The sequence below is a fragment of the Myiozetetes cayanensis genome, unplaced genomic scaffold, assembly GCF_022539395.1.
Source record: "Myiozetetes cayanensis isolate MyiCay16 unplaced genomic scaffold, myiCay2020 scf7, whole genome shotgun sequence".
Lineage (NCBI taxonomy): Eukaryota > Metazoa > Chordata > Aves > Passeriformes > Tyrannidae > Myiozetetes > Myiozetetes cayanensis.
Window position 1 is genome coordinate 32665460 of NW_026087964.1, and position 16732 is coordinate 32682191.

At 41.5% G+C, this 16732-nt stretch overlaps 1 protein-coding gene across 1 annotated transcript in view; it reads left to right on the forward strand.

The window, feature by feature from the left end:
* Nucleotides 1-4333: 4333 nt before the first annotated feature.
* The window catches only part of VEGFC (vascular endothelial growth factor C), a 74492-nt gene continuing 62093 nt past the window's right edge, over nt 4334-16732 (forward strand). The window contains exon 1 of the mRNA XM_050338179.1: nt 4334-4545. Coding sequence (XP_050194136.1) covers nt 4402-4545 — 144 coding nt within the window. The 5' untranslated portion in view covers nt 4334-4401. The remainder of the gene's footprint in view (nt 4546-16732) is intronic.

Sequence of the window (16732 nt, forward strand, 5' to 3'; positions counted from 1 at the left end):
TTGCATTATATTGACCTCTTATTATAGCAAAGGTTGCAAGGGTTTTACACTATTCCAGTCATTTTGCCTGTAGCATAGAGAATTTCTAATGCTAGATGCCAATAGTTTTGAATTTAATAGTTTAAAAAGGGAATCATTGAGAACAAAGAAATCCCAATAATCCTGTAATCTTTGCATATCAACTGGTGTCAAAGGGCTGAGGACTAAGGCTTCTTGTCTCGTTAGTTAATTTTCAAAAGGCACAAACTTTTATACTAAACAAAAGAGAAACTTCTAGATAATAAAGTGCAGGCTGCTAGGTCAAGCATTGCAGCAAATGATTTTGCACCAGTGATGTCTTTCTCATTGAACTGATTTGTCCTGGCAATAATTTTGGAGAAAATTAATGGATAAAATTATATTTTAGGATTCCTAGCTGGAGGCTTGATATAGAACAGTTTCCCATGGGTTACGTTTTACAGTGAGGATGCCTGATCAAAGTTAAGGAAAATATTTCAATTGCTATTGACGATCTTCAAGCTACCATGTTTAGATCCTTTCCTAAATGAGGGCCCGTATCAAAAAAAAGATACATTTTTGAATGTGCTTGTGATGAGTGAGGAAGTCCATTACACACCTAATCAGTAAAACTAGCAGCACTGCTAAATATTTCCACTAAATCATGTTTTATACAAATAAGAGATTTTGAGAAGTGGACTACAACCTAAATCTACTGTACTGACATTTTTCAGTAGCTAAATCTTCTGTAAAGCTGGTTACTCTGAGTAGATAAGTAATATGATAAAAATGTGTAATAAAACTTTGGGTTGAATAATTCAAGGGCAGAAAATGCTTTAGTGAGCAGCTGTTCTGTTCAGTTTGGCACTGAATCTGAATTGCCTTCTCTTTCTTTCTTTTCCCCCTATACATTTACAACTGATTTAAAGTATCTACATAGGACATTGATATTTAAGACCCTGATCAATGTCCATTTTTTCTTCTATGCTTTTAAGCATGACAGGAAATATAGGGGAGTCCTATCTATAGAGGAACTAAGGAAGCTTACTTACTTAGAATGCCTTCATCTTTTGGAATGACTCCAGAATGGCACTTCCATAGTCTTTTGAGTTGCTGCACTCAGGGAACAATGTTTTCTAACTTTGAGATTTATATTAAACATAAACTCCATTGAAATTCATGAGTGTGAGTTTCAACACACAAGACTATGTGTGTTGAAAAAAAGCAAACCATGTTATCTGTGATTTTAACTTGTTTCCTTCTGTGAAAAGAAAACATTTGTTAGTATTTAACTCTACAATAAGCAAATAGACCACACTATGAAAGCATGCTACTGATTTTTCTTGCTGCTGTTGACTCTCTTCTATTTCCCAGTCTCAGCTTACATTTCCTGCAGTGGTTCCTCTATGATTTTTGATTTTGCCAATGACTGGAAGTAGGAAATAGGTATTGAAACACATCCATTTTAGAAGTAGAATGTCTCTGAAAGGAACATACCAAGTATGTCTAGATACAGGACAGAAATGTGTTTGTCAGATGTATGTTACACCAACTTGAACAAGAAATTGGGGCTTGGATTTTTTAAATGCATCCTTAAAGCAATATAAAAAATAATTTGAAGGAATCTTACTTTTGACATTAAAAAAATCCTTTCTTTTTCAACAGTAACTATTGCTGCCATTGAAACATAACAGGGTAAGACTCAGACCTGTGTCTCTACACTGTTAGGGATATCTCTTGAGTAATTTGTGTTTATAAGGTCAGTTCACTGTCAGTGTACAGTGTCACTTAGAATTGTAAATTAATTGTCCTGTAGGCTGATTTCTGTTTAAGCTGAAGACACAAGGGGAGTATTAATCATTAGGTGGTAGTAAAAGGAGAAAATATATTTAAATTGGTAAATGTTTAAATTAGGCACCTTTTAAGGGATGGAGAGAAATACAGTCTAGATTAATTAAAACCTTAGTGGTCCAGAGCCAATGGCATATTTATTTGTTTGTACACTGAGCCTATAAAGTATCATAGATTTCAACCACTTTATTTTTTTAAATCTTTTGATTAGACTGGAACTTGAGCAACTATTACTATGATTACTGGCTTTCAATTATACATGTTAAAGTTGCTGTACAGGACAGTAGGAAGAAATGCTCTATTACATAGAGGCCTTTGATCCCATGATGGATGTTCTATGAATTTGAAGGGGAAGGAAGAATGAATGTGCTGGGGAAGTAAATAATGAAGACAGCTGATATTATGATGGCACAGCAGGAGTGGTATGTTCCATCCCGTTTTGTGACTTAGTTACGGGGAGGCTCCTTGCATGGCACTCAGTTACTGAAATTATATTATCTGTGCATGATTTGTCAGGCAGGTTTTATTAACATTCTACAAGAGAACTTCATTTCTACATCAGCCTGTGATGCTTTTGAGAGATTTTAACATGTTTAAACTCAAATCAGTAATGCTGCAGTTCTGCTTAGATGGATTTTGCATCGTGGACTATGCTCTCTCTAGGCTTTAATCCTCTGCTTTGATCTGAAGCCCTGCAAGGGTCCCATGAAGAACAATGGGCCTTTTAATTTATGTACACTATTTTGTATCTTCATAACTGTTGTGCTTAACTTCTACCCTGTCTTTGTTTCATTACTTTACTCTCTTGTAATGTGTTTAAAAAAATGTTAGTGCTTCAATAATTTTCCAGTAATTAGACAAACTCTTCAAATGCAGATGTATTTAAACTTCAGATTTCATTCTGATTGCAAATGATTACTTTCTAGCATCAAAATAATTTATCTGCGTAGCACCAAGCTGAAATACTGTCTTGGAAATTATAAGAAATAAATCAAAAAGAACAGGAGGTACCTAAAGGCCTACTAGAGACACCCTTATGCATAACTCCCAGAATGTTGCTCCCAGAATAGTTACATAATGGGATTCCAGAAGAATAAGAGCAGTGTAACATGAGGAGACTGCCAGCATCCAATCAAGGCAGTAAGGGATCTGCCCCCACAGTTGGTTCCCATACAGTCTTGTTACCAAAAGATGTACTCAAGTGATGCAGAAAACAATTGAAAAGCTTTCTAAATATTTACACAAGGTTCAATAATGCTGATCACATCAAGCAAAAAATAATAGTATAGAGAATATAACTTTTTCCTTTTGCATAGCTGAGATTTGAGCAGTGTGTTTCTTTGATAGCAATGTGCATTTTTTAAAAAAAACCTTTTAATCACAGTGTAACTGGAACACAGTATCTGTGTTTAGTGTTATTTAGGGCTCTGAATGGGGTGTTAACTTCTCTTCAAAGGCGGCTCCAAGATGTCATTGATAGGGAGGTTACAAATAATTATGCTACTCTTTGGGTTGCTCTGTTTCTAACATGAAAAAAATCTTTTTTTCTCCAGCCAAAAATAGCTGTATACTCTCTTAAGTGAAGCTGCCAACACTGCTCAGCAAGTAGCTGATTAGGATTCACAGAAATTGCCTCGCACGATTCCTACGTGCGCGTTGTGCCCAACTTCATCCCTTGGTTTCGGAGCCAAATGAAACGAGTCGGGCGCGTTGCTCTCCCATCGGGGCTTGTACCTACAAGGGGCTTCATCTCGTCGGAGCCGGGACGAGCCCAGCTCTGCGGGGCCGGGCCCGCTCTGCTCTCCTCCCCTCCCCGCGCCGCAGCGCGCCCCGAACGACCCCTTGCCCGCGGTGCGGTGCGCTGCGCTCCGCTCCCGGGAGCGCCAGCAGCAGGCGGCGCCGCCGCGGCAGCAGCAGCAGGAGGAAGAGGTGGAGGAGGAGGAGGAGGAAGGCGGCCGGCCCCTCTCGGCGCACAGAGGCGCAGGCAGAGGGCGCTTTCGCCATGCGCGGCCCCCGCCGCCGCCGCGCAGCCCCAGGCCCCGCGCACCCCCCGGGCGCGCCGCCGCTGACAGGCGTCCGGCACAGCGGCGGGAGCGGCCGAGCCCCTCGGCCCCCGGCCCCCCGGCCCCAGCCGAGGAAACTCGCCTGGTGCGACCGGCCGCTCGGTCTCGCTCTGCTGCTCGCTGGCTCTCCCCCTCCTTCCCCTCCCTCCTCCTCCTCCTCCTCTCTGCGCTTTCCACCTCCCCTGCTCCCGAGTGAGCGCAGCCTCGGATGTCCGGTTTCCTGGTGGGTTTTTTACCTGGCAAACTCTGGATAACTTTGGTGAGAATTTGCGAAGCGGCTGGGAAAGTTGGGAACTCCCTTGCAGGCGTCTAGGAGCTTCTGCTGCTGCATCTTCTCCATCCCACGGATTTTACTGCCTTGGATATTGCGAGGGGAGGGAGGGGGGAGAAAGGACAGCGAGAGAAGGGGGGGGGAAGAGGAAGAGAAGGAGCCTCATAATTTCGCCTGCATTCCTCCGGCTGCCCCGCGGCCCCGTTCCGCCCCTGCACCATGCACTTGCTGGAGGTGCTCTCCCTGGGCTGCTGCCTCGCTGCCGGCGCCGTGCTCCTGGGACCCCGGCAGCCGGCCGCCGCCGCCGCCTACGAGTCCGGCCAGGGGTACTACGAGGAGGAGCCCGACGCGGGGGAGGCAAAGGTAAGACCGTGTCCCCGCTGTAGATGCCAGGTCGCTCCTCTGGGCATGTGTCTGCGAGTCCCCTTGAAGGGACGACTTGGAAATCGCTCCAAGGAAAAGATCTGTGAGAAGCCTTTTGAAGTGTGTGTATGGAGGGGTGTCCTTAAAAGTGGGGGAAGGAATTTTTTTAAAAAGTGTCTGGATTTTCAGGGTTGCTGGAGTGCAAGGCTGCGTGGGGAAGAGCTTCATTTACAAAGAGACGCGAAACACCTGATGGGCAGAGGCAGCCCAGGGGCTGCGCTTGCTGCCGCGATGCGGGGTCTGCCCTGCGGGAGCGATCCCGGCCCCGCCGCTGTCAGCAGAGCTGGGACGGGACAGCGGCCCGCGGGCTGCGGCTGCTGCCGGCCCTGGCAGCGGGGGCGCGCCCCGCGGGCGTCTGGGTGCGAGGTCCCAGGCTAGGGAACGCGGGAGGGAGGGCTGAGAAACGCTCAGGGAGCAGCTGGGCACAAGAACGAAGCGGCGAGGGAGGCGTGGGGAGGGGGGCGATGACAAAACCTGGAAAGTCTCTTGGAGTTACTGGCGCTTTGGGTGAGCTGCTGCTGCGTGACAGAGTTGACGGGAGGTGTAAGGTGACACTCGAAAATCTCAGTTCTGCCCAGACGCACGATGAAGGTTGGGCTTAAATTCTCGCATTCCAGACACAAATTCTCTGTTAATTTTTGTTTGCATAGTAAGTTTCGTAACAAAATTCAAGTACCTTGGGTACTTTGGTACTTGTGGTTTTGCAGTTCCCGGTATGCTGATGCATAAAAAAGATGCATAGTATGTGGCTGTATAAGCATGTGGCATTGTTAGGAAGACCACTGATGTCTGAGGTTATTACAGCTCTTACCCTCATCTCATTGTTTCTGACATACTTATTGAAAGCAATCATGACCCAGCTCATTCATTATTCATTTCAGCATGGGGTAGGGAGGGAAGTGTGTGGATTAAAAGTTAAGCTGATATTCTGATTTTCCCCTTCTTCCTCCCCCCCCCCCCTTCAATGCTGTTTGTTTTACTGATTAAAAATTTGGGAGATTTTACTGTCACTACATGGGAAGTCAGGTTTTGATAGTGTACATTAGCTGTACTTTACTTCAGGTATTCAAACTGTTGTAGCCAAATGCTTACATTGCAATGCTCTGAGTGCTAATACACTATCAATGATCATACTGCTTGAATGTTTGTTGAGTGTTTTTCAAACTTAAGTTATTCAAAAGTAGGAACACAAAATCAATTCAGCTGGCCACTCTTATCACTTTTTATCACTATTTATACAAGTTTTAACAAAACCCCAAACCTCAGAACTTAGTGGAAGGTAAAGTTACCTCAACCCTTTACAACCCATGACTGTAAGTCAGATATTTACTGTGTGGAACTGACATTTGAGTTGTAAACCCTCAGAATAGTTTATGCTGAAAAGGTAGAAAGAATCCAGACTGGAGCACAGTGAATATTTGGACACTTAAACTGCTGAGGTAGAACAGCTGATAGTGGAGGTATTCACCTCAGTTCCCATGCACATGGTGTGGACAGTCACTCTATTTCTTGAGGAAGCCTCAAAGCCTTTGAGAGCTGCCACTGTACTGCATTGTGTGGAAGTGCAAGTGCTCCCTGGAAAAAGAGGAACTGTCAACAAACCAAAGGAAGGAAAGGTCAAGAGACTGGGAAGTGAGTGGAATAGCATGTGTTAAGTGATTACGTTAATAGAAAAACGTTTTTGTGCCTGACTATTGGTGAGTAGTAAGCAGAGAGAAAGACTGGATCCAAACAGATTTAGTCATGTTAGAAGTCTTTAACTGTGGTTTTGTTGCTTTTGCTGGAACCATTTGACTGAGTACTGTATGTGTTTGTTACTGTGATGAGTGAATATTGAGATGAATATCTGAAGCAATTATGAAAGGATTAAATAAGTGAACTGCAAATAATTGTTTCAAGGAAAATATGATTGTATTGTCAGTATAAAGTCATCTGCTTGAACTTTGTTAACTTCAATGAAATTCATAGGTGTTATGCTTCCTCTGTTTTGACTTCCCATCCATATGCCATGTTGCTCCAAGTTAAGCTGATGCCTAAGTGCAGGTTATACAGTCCTTTGGGTCAGCTCTTTACATATTACCCTTATTTCTCCCTACTCCTACATTAGGAACTTTAGCTTTAAAAAACACTTTAAAAAGTGTGGATGAAGTTGAGGGTCCTCCAACATAGAAAAAGCTGGGCAGAAAATAAGGGTATCATGTTTTTAAGCAGGTAATTTTCATGTATTATAAATAGTAGTAGTTCTTCATACACAGCTCTTGCAAGGGCATGTTCTGCAGCAAGTGGGCACCGATAAGTTTGTGCAACACTGCCTTCCCCCCCCCAACCCTGCCCACCCCGTTGGTTTTTATTTATTTTTTTTATTTTTTCAGCCTAAGGGTAAAGTTCGTTATTTAACAAGCTTTCAGGGCCCAGATTAATACTTTTCAGCTGAACTGTCAGCTCAGTGGGATGGGAATGAACCTTGCCCGTAAATCACCTCTTTCGGATTTCCTGCAGCACAAGGGGTTGCCCCGACGAGGCGACCCCCTCGCAGCCACACCCCGCCTCTCCCCGGCGGGGCAAGGAGGGCGGCCCTGGCCTCTGCTCTCCTCCTGAGTGGCTTGTTGCGGAACGTAATCTGGTACTTCAGTTGTCTTTCTGCTTAAGGTGGGCCCCTGGGAGTCAGCTCTCCTACCCCCAGATTTCACGCAGTTTGTCAGGGACCCGCCGCAGGAATGCTCGCGGCAGCTGCAGCAAGGAGGGGGTGAGCTGTTGTGCCATACTGGTGACTTGAAACGTAATCTCCCTGTACTGTCTATTAATGTTTTAGTAATTCTTACGTTGTGTTTTGTCTCTGGCTGTTGTTCTTTAGGCAATTTTGAATGGGCAACGTGGGGTGAATCTGTAGTGTCTACCTGTGAGAGTATTATTTAAAATAAATAAAATAGACTTCTTAGGTTATTGAAATGGTGTGACAGTAGTATGTACATAGAAGTCATTAATGGCAATAAGAGAACAATAGCAGAACTAGGTTATTATATTAACACTGGAATGAAGCCACACAGTTGCAAGAATTTGTCCTAGCTGCGCCATCATTTTGTTACATAGTCTAACCTTTAGGATTATGCGACTATACAAAAGCAATATTGGTCAGTTTTTCCATTTAGATTTAAGAAGTTTAAAAGTATGTTTATGCAAGGATTCTTAGTTTTGTATTAGAAAGGGACTAGCAAATGAAAATGTACTTGCCTGTTCTAAAGTATACCCCTGAAAATTTCATTTGGACCTCTTTACAGAGACAGCAGTAAACTACAGAACCCTCTGTGCTGTGATTCTATGATTTGCTTTTTTGGCAATGAAAATATATGTGCTTACTTGAGCTGTATTTATCTTGGATGCTACTTCACCAGAGATACACCTTGTTATTATTATTGTTTTACAATTCTTTTAAATCTGACCTAATCATACAATGCTGTTTGTTGATGGCTAACAGAGTTTAAATATTGTTAGTTAGTGGGAGTGTGAGGAAAAGCAGTGTGTTTCCAGGGTTTCCTCCTGTCAGTGTATCTCCACGGTATAATCTCAGACCTGTCAGATTTATGGCCACTTCTAAGTTTATGAAGTGTGCCTTACTCTGTGTTGTGATGTTACATGCACTGGTGAGAGATGAGGCTAGATTTTCTCCTCTGAAAGCAAGCATAACCCTCACTCCCAGTGCTTAGGTTGTTGCTTAAGTGCTAAATTGAGCGCGTAGGGAGAATGTTGTTTTTTCTGCTGCTGTTTAGTCTGCTGCAATTTTTTTTTTTATATGTGTGTAGCCACTCTCTTTTCAGACACGTGCAAACAGAAGGATCGTTTTTTTAGAAGCACCATTTGTATCAGATGCAATAGGATAACCATTGATAATAGGACCTATTATAAAAACTAAGCAATGCTTCTGCAAACATGAATATTAAACCTTGGTCTGGCCTTTTAAGTGAGTAACGTACTAAGCTCTAAGAGCTCAGGGCACTTTTTAGTTCTCAGTGTAGGTATGTGCATTCCTGGGTATCTTGTGTAAGCATGCTTGTGTGCCTGATTAGGACTTCAGTTATTCATCAGCAGCAATCCCATGCTCTTAGAAAGGTTCTAAAAAGGCTTTAGAGATCACTTGAATTGCAGTGTTTAGGGGCATACAGAAGCATCCCAACAAAAAATTATTTTTATGCTCACTTAGGTTCAGTATGTGTTTAAACTCTTGCCTGTTTTTTCAAGGATGTGTGTCCACTTATTTTAGTAAAAATAAACCAGGACTTATTCTTTGGGCTGTTGTAGCTGAGGGTGACGGTAATAATCTTCTCTCACTTACAACGTGAATCCAGGATAGAAAGTCTGTCTAGAACCTTGTGTTCAGCTGCCGCTTTTTTGAATGTGGTTAGTGATTCATTAAAACAAAATCCTTGGAACAAAGGAAGTCTAAGTGAAGTCACACTAGTTTCCTATCAAATTTAATATCCTGTTTAATGTTAAAAAATGTGCTACAGCTGTTTGTAGAATGATTTATAAGAAGTTCCAGGCAAGGTTGTTACTTGAAATTCATAAGCTCTTTCAAAGTCTAAGTTGCTTCTTAAGAGTTTTCTTTGGTAAGGTATTGAATTTTGCTTAGTAAGTAGGATAGATATGAATTTTTTCAATACCTGTTATAAATATTCATTACTTTTTTTTTTTCTAATTTCACCTTCTATTCCGAGTGATATGTAATACCAAGTTCCTCTCCATGTAAATATGTATCTGCTTCAAAGACACTAATGGCTGCATAAATTGCACCAGAATTCTAATTTAAAACATTGATAGTTTAGGGGAGTGTGGGGGATTCTTTGTTGAATTCCTATTATATATCAGTTTGTCAAGTTGTTTGTCTTCTTTTGTGTTTATCTGTCTCCAGAAGTCCTTCTGGTGACAATATTTGTGTTACTCTTTTCCCCCTCTTTGTTGCATTTCAGATGTTAGTTAGGAAATGGCTAAACTGTAAGGCATTTATTTTTCTATTCTTCCATTGTAATCATCATAAATCAATCCCTCTAGCTCTGTAGTAGTTTGTTTTCTCTTTTGACATTTCCTGACTTGTCTAAGATAGCTGTAAGTCCTTACTAATATTTAGCGACTGCAGTTGTCAGTGGAGGGAGTGAATGTTATGGTAAGAAGCAAAGTAACCAGGAGGAATGATGTTCTTTGGGAGAGGAGAAAACACAGCAAGAAGCTTCTCATAACTGAAGAAAAAAAATAGTAGTACTTGGTGTATTTTGGCTATATTGTAGTCTTTACTGAGTATAGACGAGTATTTAGCCATCCTACGTGTAGTTACTAAGGCTATTCATCTTCTGCAGGAAACTTTTTGGATTCTGATTATCCTTAACTTCAATAAAAAATGATTGCTTGGGAAAGTTAATGACATTAATTACCCAATACTGCCATCACCCTGAACCCTGTAGTACTCTATGCTGTTCACATAATGGCTTCACCTACTCAGTGACAGTTTTCCAGTAGCCTGACCTCAAGGATGCAGCTTAAAAACTGCTGAAGGTGTTTTACATCCTGTTTCTTATTGAATCAGGCAGGACCTCTTATACTGGACAAGAGAATACTGGCAAAGAATTGGACAATTCTGGGAAGACATCTGAAGAAGGAGCCTGCTGGGCAGCAGATGACACGTGTATTTCTCTCTGGTCTCACGGCTGTGGCATCCCTTGTGTTACTCCTACCTGGCAGCATTGAGAAATAAATAGTTTCAGGAATCAGATATCATCTGGAACAAAATCCTTTACAACTGTTAAATGGTTTTGGTTTAATTCTTTGACTTTCCTTACTCAATAATTGTGCTCCGATGAGAAAGAGAGAAGAGAGGAATTCATGAAAGGGATAGCTTCTGAGAACATATGAAACACTTGGCTATTTCCTATTTTTTTTTCTCTAAAGAAGACCTGTAGCAACTTCCAAACACCCCACAAGCATGTGTGAAATTTTCTGGTATTTCTAAAAATTTTCAGAAACAGTATTTATCCTGCTCTCCTGCTGTAGTTAGCATTGGTGTAGCCTCACCTTGAAGGCTGTGTGGGGTTCTGGACCCCACAATTCAAGAATGATGTGAACGTCCTTGGATGCATCCAGAGGAGGGCAACAAAGCTGGAAGGAGTGTCCTATGAAGAGCAGCTGAGGATTCTGTGTCTTGGAGAGAAGGAGGCTGAGGGGTCACCTCATTGCTCTTTACAGCTTTCTGAGAAGGGGAAGTAGAGAGGGGAGGTGCTGATCTCTTCTCCCTGTGGTCCAGTGATTGGATGCATGGGAATGGTTAAAACTGCACGAGGGGAAGTTCAGACTGGGCATTAGGAAGCATTTCTTTACCAAGAGGGTAGTCAAACACTAGAACAAGCTTTCTAGAGAGGTGGTCGAGCCTGAACCTGTCAGTGTTTTGGAGACATTCAGAAAATGCCCTTAATAATGTTCTTTAGCTTTTGGTCAGCCCTGAACTGGTCAGGCAGTTGGACTAGATGATTACAGTAGGTCTCTTGCAACTGAAATACTATATTCTATTTGAGATCATTCAGAAGAAGAAAAACTACTGTTGTTGTCCTTCAACTTTCTTCAACTGCTGAATTCAGCAGGACAGATGCATTTGTGGTGGACTGCTCCAGCTGTCCAGAATGTACTTACTGCATCAGTTACAAAAGATGCCAAAAGAAAAACTAGCCAAGTGAAGCTTTACACTTTATCTGCTGTCAACTTAGTCATGTTTGTGTAGACAATGAAATGTTTGTAGGTTGAGTAGTTTGTTTCATTTGTGGTTTTGTTTCAAATTGAGAGAAAGGGAGAATGTTGGAGCTGGTAAGCTTTGCAGTCTGCTCAAGGAACAGTCTTATTAGAGAAACAAAGAGCACCAATTTTAGAGGTTGAGGTATGTATTACTTCCAGGTCAAACATTAATTTTAGCAGGCCTGGATTATAATTATTTGGTTTAAGAGCTATTTTGGAATAGGCAGCTAATGCTCCTTGTCCTGCAAGTATGGGATCCATGTACACAGTCATGTGAGGAAAAGCTGGTAGGTGTTGTTTGAGATGTGCTGCCTGCAAATGGTGGAATCCATGTTCCTACTCTGCCAACTGATTCCTGATCTTAAAGTGGTTCTTGCTGAGGAAGCAGTTGTGAGGGCAGCGAGCGCAAGTTCCATTCTCTGATCCACCTGTGACTCAGAGCGAGCACAAGTGGACACTGCTGTGAACCAAGATTAGGATCTGTGGACTTGAATTCACAGTAACCTGTACTTGAAGGTGCTCATACAGAGTTGAGCTCTGGGACCTGTCCATGTAGGTGATCTTGCTTTGTGCTGTATACATATTAAAGAAACTTAACATGGGGAAAGGAAAAAATACTGAAGAATTTAAAACATAAGGAAAGCCTGAGAAGTGATGAAAACTGTAAAGAAAAAAAACAAAAAAAAACAACAAACCAACAACCAAAAAAAAAAAAAAGTGGAGAGCATTTCTTACCACAAGTATTTCTGAGAGGGTGGGTTTGGTTTTTATTTAATTTTTTAATAATCTATTTTCTTTGAAAGTGTTACCTTTGGAGCCCTAAGAATTTACCACAGTCTTGGCCTGTTGTTCTAATTGACTAACAACTGCTAGCTGTTGGATCATTCATTATTTGGTGTGCTGCTGAGGAGAAAATGTCTGCTTATTTGCAGACTGGCTATTACTTACAATACACCATTCCTATTTCTTCTTAGAAATAATGTAACTTCAATAATTACAGTGATAACTGCTTGTAACTTGCCACAGATACAATTGACAGAAACATAATTTGCCTTTAAAATTAGTAGTACCAAGAGTCTTGATGAAGATTGTATGTATAATTTTTATAGAATTGCCACTTACGGTTAGATTACTAGTGCAATTAATTGTGAAAGGAAAATGAGAAATAAACTTGCGAGGTGGTGCCTTACTGACATTTGTCCCTTGCCTAGGGACAGATGTTTCCAAATGAAAACAGAGCCTGGGACTTCCTCTTCACCCACTCTCCAGCCTATCTTGCGTAATGGGCACCGTGCTGCTGCAGTACAGACCATTTACTTTGTTTCATTTGATTTATGAATGTAAAAGCATTCATGTTAAGATTTCAATATTTCTTTGATGCAAGGATATTTTTAACTTTATCTGCTTTATATATTAATATTGAAGTATTTTGTAATTTGGAGAAAATGAGACAATTTGACAGTAAGTAGGCTTGCACAGTAGATTCAGTAAATGTGGAGAACTGTTTTTTTTCCAGGAAGGAAGATAGCATGGATAATTACTTTGTCTTTGCAGTTGGGTGTGTTTCTGGCTGGCTAGAGAAGGGCAAAATGTTGGTTCATTTAAAAATACCAGGAACCCTGTTGTGCAGGCCCCAGGGCACAGCTTTCAGAAGAACTTTAACAGCTGCTAGAAGTCCCACTGACATGAGACCCAGTGAAGTAGGTATTGACCTCTCTCCTTTGTACAGTTTCGTGTTGGCTTCATCTAAACTGCCAGGCAACAGAAACCAAGAGGCTAGGCTCAAAATCAAATTCTCTGAGGATCTCCTTGCTTGCTGGAGTGTTAGTGATGCTGAGTTTGTGCCTTCTGCTTTGTGTTCCCAGGTACCCCCTGAGACATAAAAATGTACTTTTTTGAACATACAGTTTGGAGAGATCTTGGCTCCTCTTGTGGATCAGCAGAGCCCAGCAGGTGGGCATCTCCTGGCTACCTCAGTTCAATTTGTTTCAGCTGGCAGGAATGCCATGTTAATAGTACTGGATGAATGAGATTGCCCCCTTTTAGGAGGGGATTCACTGTGAGGGAGGTGAGTTTGATTAACAGCTGGACTCTGAGATCAGACCACCTTAGAGTGGCAAATTGGTTGATGAAGGGCTCTCTCTAAATTATGGTTCCCTCCAAGAGTGTGGTGCTCAAATCAGAGTAATGGAGCCTGTACAACTGAAGGTTGTGAAGTGTGTGATAAAATGCTTTTATTTTTCTTATCAAAGAAGAGCTGCCTGTTTCTCTCTGATTATCAGCTTTGAAAATGATGATCTCTAAGATTAATGAGAACCCTGATTTTTTTAAGTTTTTTTTTTTTTTAATGTTTGTTTGTTTGTTTCTCCAGGGATCTAGGCCAGCAGTTGATCAAATCACTAAAAACAAATAAAGGAGTAGCTGTAGATGAGCTCTGAAGTACTTTCCTTTTCGAAATATCTGTGGATGGGCTATAAGGCACTAAAAGCACATTGAACTGTGATTTTGGAACAGGAAGTGGGGGAAGGAGCAATGAAGAATTTTCAGAGGGCAAGGCCATGCTTCAAAGGAAGGAAGAATTAGGTTGTTCTATTGCATCAGATAGAACTAAAGAATTAGGCAAACTCTCTAAAATGAACAGTCAGTACTAATCTGGATTAACAGCATAAAAAGGCTCTTTGTAGTAATGAAACTCTTTGAATATCTTAGTTAAAAGTTTCAGAAAATTAATGAAATTTTCAAATCCTCATCTTATATGACAGATGGATGATCTCTGTTGTTCTCTTGAACCTCTGAGCACCTCCCTTGAGTTGCTGCTTTACTCCATAATTAGTTGGGTTATGCTATATATACTCAGTATTGAAGTCGCTTAAGAGTACAAGAATGTCAGTGCCTGGTCAGACAAAATGCCTGATTAGCCCTATATGCCATTTTCAAGAGTACCCAACATGGGCAATCTTGTTGGAGAGCCCATGCTGCACAGCCACTAAATGTGCACCCTGTGCTCTACTAATGTCGCAGAGGATGACTTGGAGAGTGATGTTGGAAACCTCATGATGATAAGTGTTCTGTAACACCTTCCTCCTGAAACCCCCTTCTCTCCAGTTCCTTCAGGTGAAGGCTGCCCTTTGGCCATGGGCATGTTTATTCCTGCAAGAAGGCAGAGTACCTATTTAATCCTGTCCCCTCAAAGTTTCTTTTTCTTAATCTTCCGTCATGTGAGCTGCCCTGCTTGATCACCTGTAGGGAGCTTGTTGTGCAACATCCAGATGATTTGTCCTCAAACCACCCCATGGAATGTCTTGGGAGATTTCTACTCTGCTTACCTTTTTTCTTAGTCTTTGCATCCCACAGACCACATTCAGGAAAAATCTTGAAACCCCGGTGTGTCAACATATTCCTGGTTGTTGACAACCTGCTTGTTCCTGGGCCAGCTGGGGACTTCAGTTAGAAAAGCCAACAGCAGGCATTTTACAGGATCCCCAGACTCATGTCTGTCCTAGTGAAAGGGCAACCATGGCAACATACACCTGGCTACAGCCACTCTTCTGGCTCTTCCAATACCTCTTAGTTTTTTTTGGCTGACCTTCTTCTCTTTATATTTACGCCCTTACCATGCAAGGCACTGCCAAATTACAGGATCTACTTGACAACCTCCTTCTGAGCAAAGAAATGGAAAGTGTCACTACATGCTGACAGACTGTTGGCAGCAGCTTGTGAACTTACTTGCCTTAAATGTTGGGTGGTGTGTGTGCATGTTATTTTGCTTTTTGTAATAGCTTTCAACTGACTTTTCTCCTACTTTTGATCTAAGTGTTTTTGAGCCCCCACAAGCTTTTGACAGCAACACTTTTCTGTATGAACAAGTTTGGCTTTGAGTGGATGTTTTGTTTACTGTACATCATAGTAAACTTTAAAATAACCAAACAAGTCCCAAAACAATAAAAACCCATTCCTCTTGCTCGTCTTGAGCCTGACACCTGCTAATTAAATATGAAACTTCCCCAGTCCTTCTTCTGGACAAGGCAGAGGGCAATGCTGTCCATACCACTTGCGGTTTTATTGAGTCCCCTCTCCATTGTTCTTTTTCAGGCTAAAATCTTTCATCTATGTAACCTGCTCTTTGAAATTAAACTGTTCTTTACCTTTGATCACCTGAATTCATACCTTTCTTAATTCTCTTTTAAGACTGGAGAACAAGGAGAGGGGGAAAGCCAGGCGTGAACACAGGATTCCAGATGTTTAGCGCTACAGATGTGTGTAGGGACACAATGATGTTTTGTTCTCTTTCCTAGCAATTCCACTTGTATATTTGTTTTTAAAGCATGTCTTGATTGGAGAGTATTTTGTCAGTAACATGTCAGACATGAGTATGATCAAAACGTCTCCTTTAAAGAACTACATGTATTTATGCTGAAGAACAGGATGAGGGAAGGCATTTCATAGCTATTGCGGCTTCCTCAAAATGCACATAAAAGCTGTTCTTAGGGGCCTATTTCAAGATGATGATTATTTAAACATCTGTGATTTAAACCTGTGTGTTCATTATGTTTTTAATGTGTTTTTCTGCCTACCACATGTGCACAGTGAGAGATTTAATGGGATTAGCCATCTTCTGAGTTAAAAACTATGAGCTCTATATTTAATATCCTTAATGATTTTTCTTCAAAAAAGAGCTGTGGTCTCAAAGTGATCTGTGAAATATGCCAGCAGTCTCGCAGAGGCTGTTTATACCTGTTAACCATATGATGCTACTGTCAGGCAAACTTTGTGAGGACTTAATTTTGTGCACCAACTAGGTGCATATGACCAAGAAAATTTATTGGAAACCTGCCCATGCTTGCAAATTTTTAGATACACATCAATCCTTGCCTAAAGCATAAGAATATAAGAAAAAACCCACTGGGGCAAACTAGCGGTTTGCCTAGGCAACTGTTTGGCCTCTGTCAGTGCAGCAGCATGTGCTGTTCTGAGTAAGGAGAATATTTGGGCTTACTCAGTTTCTGCTGTTTGCTCCATTCATACACTCCTAACATCCACTGTTGTTGGACTGAGGATATAAGAAGGCATGCCACTGCCTCTTTTTTTCAGTATCTGTTTATGGACATCTTGTCCATTTATTTGTCTATTTTCATACTGAAGGTGCCATGAGCAGTTTTATTCTGAGCTACCCCAGGATGGAGTTTGGGTGCAGTGGTGCTGCTGTGGTTTTGTCGACCTGCAGTATCTGTAAAGACTCATTCTATAGTTAATATTCTCTATTTCTCTCTTCTTTGAATCTTGTGTATTACACAGGCACAAAAGTTATTTTCAGCATGGGAAAAAATATGCAGTTTATTTGGAGGTCTGAGGTATA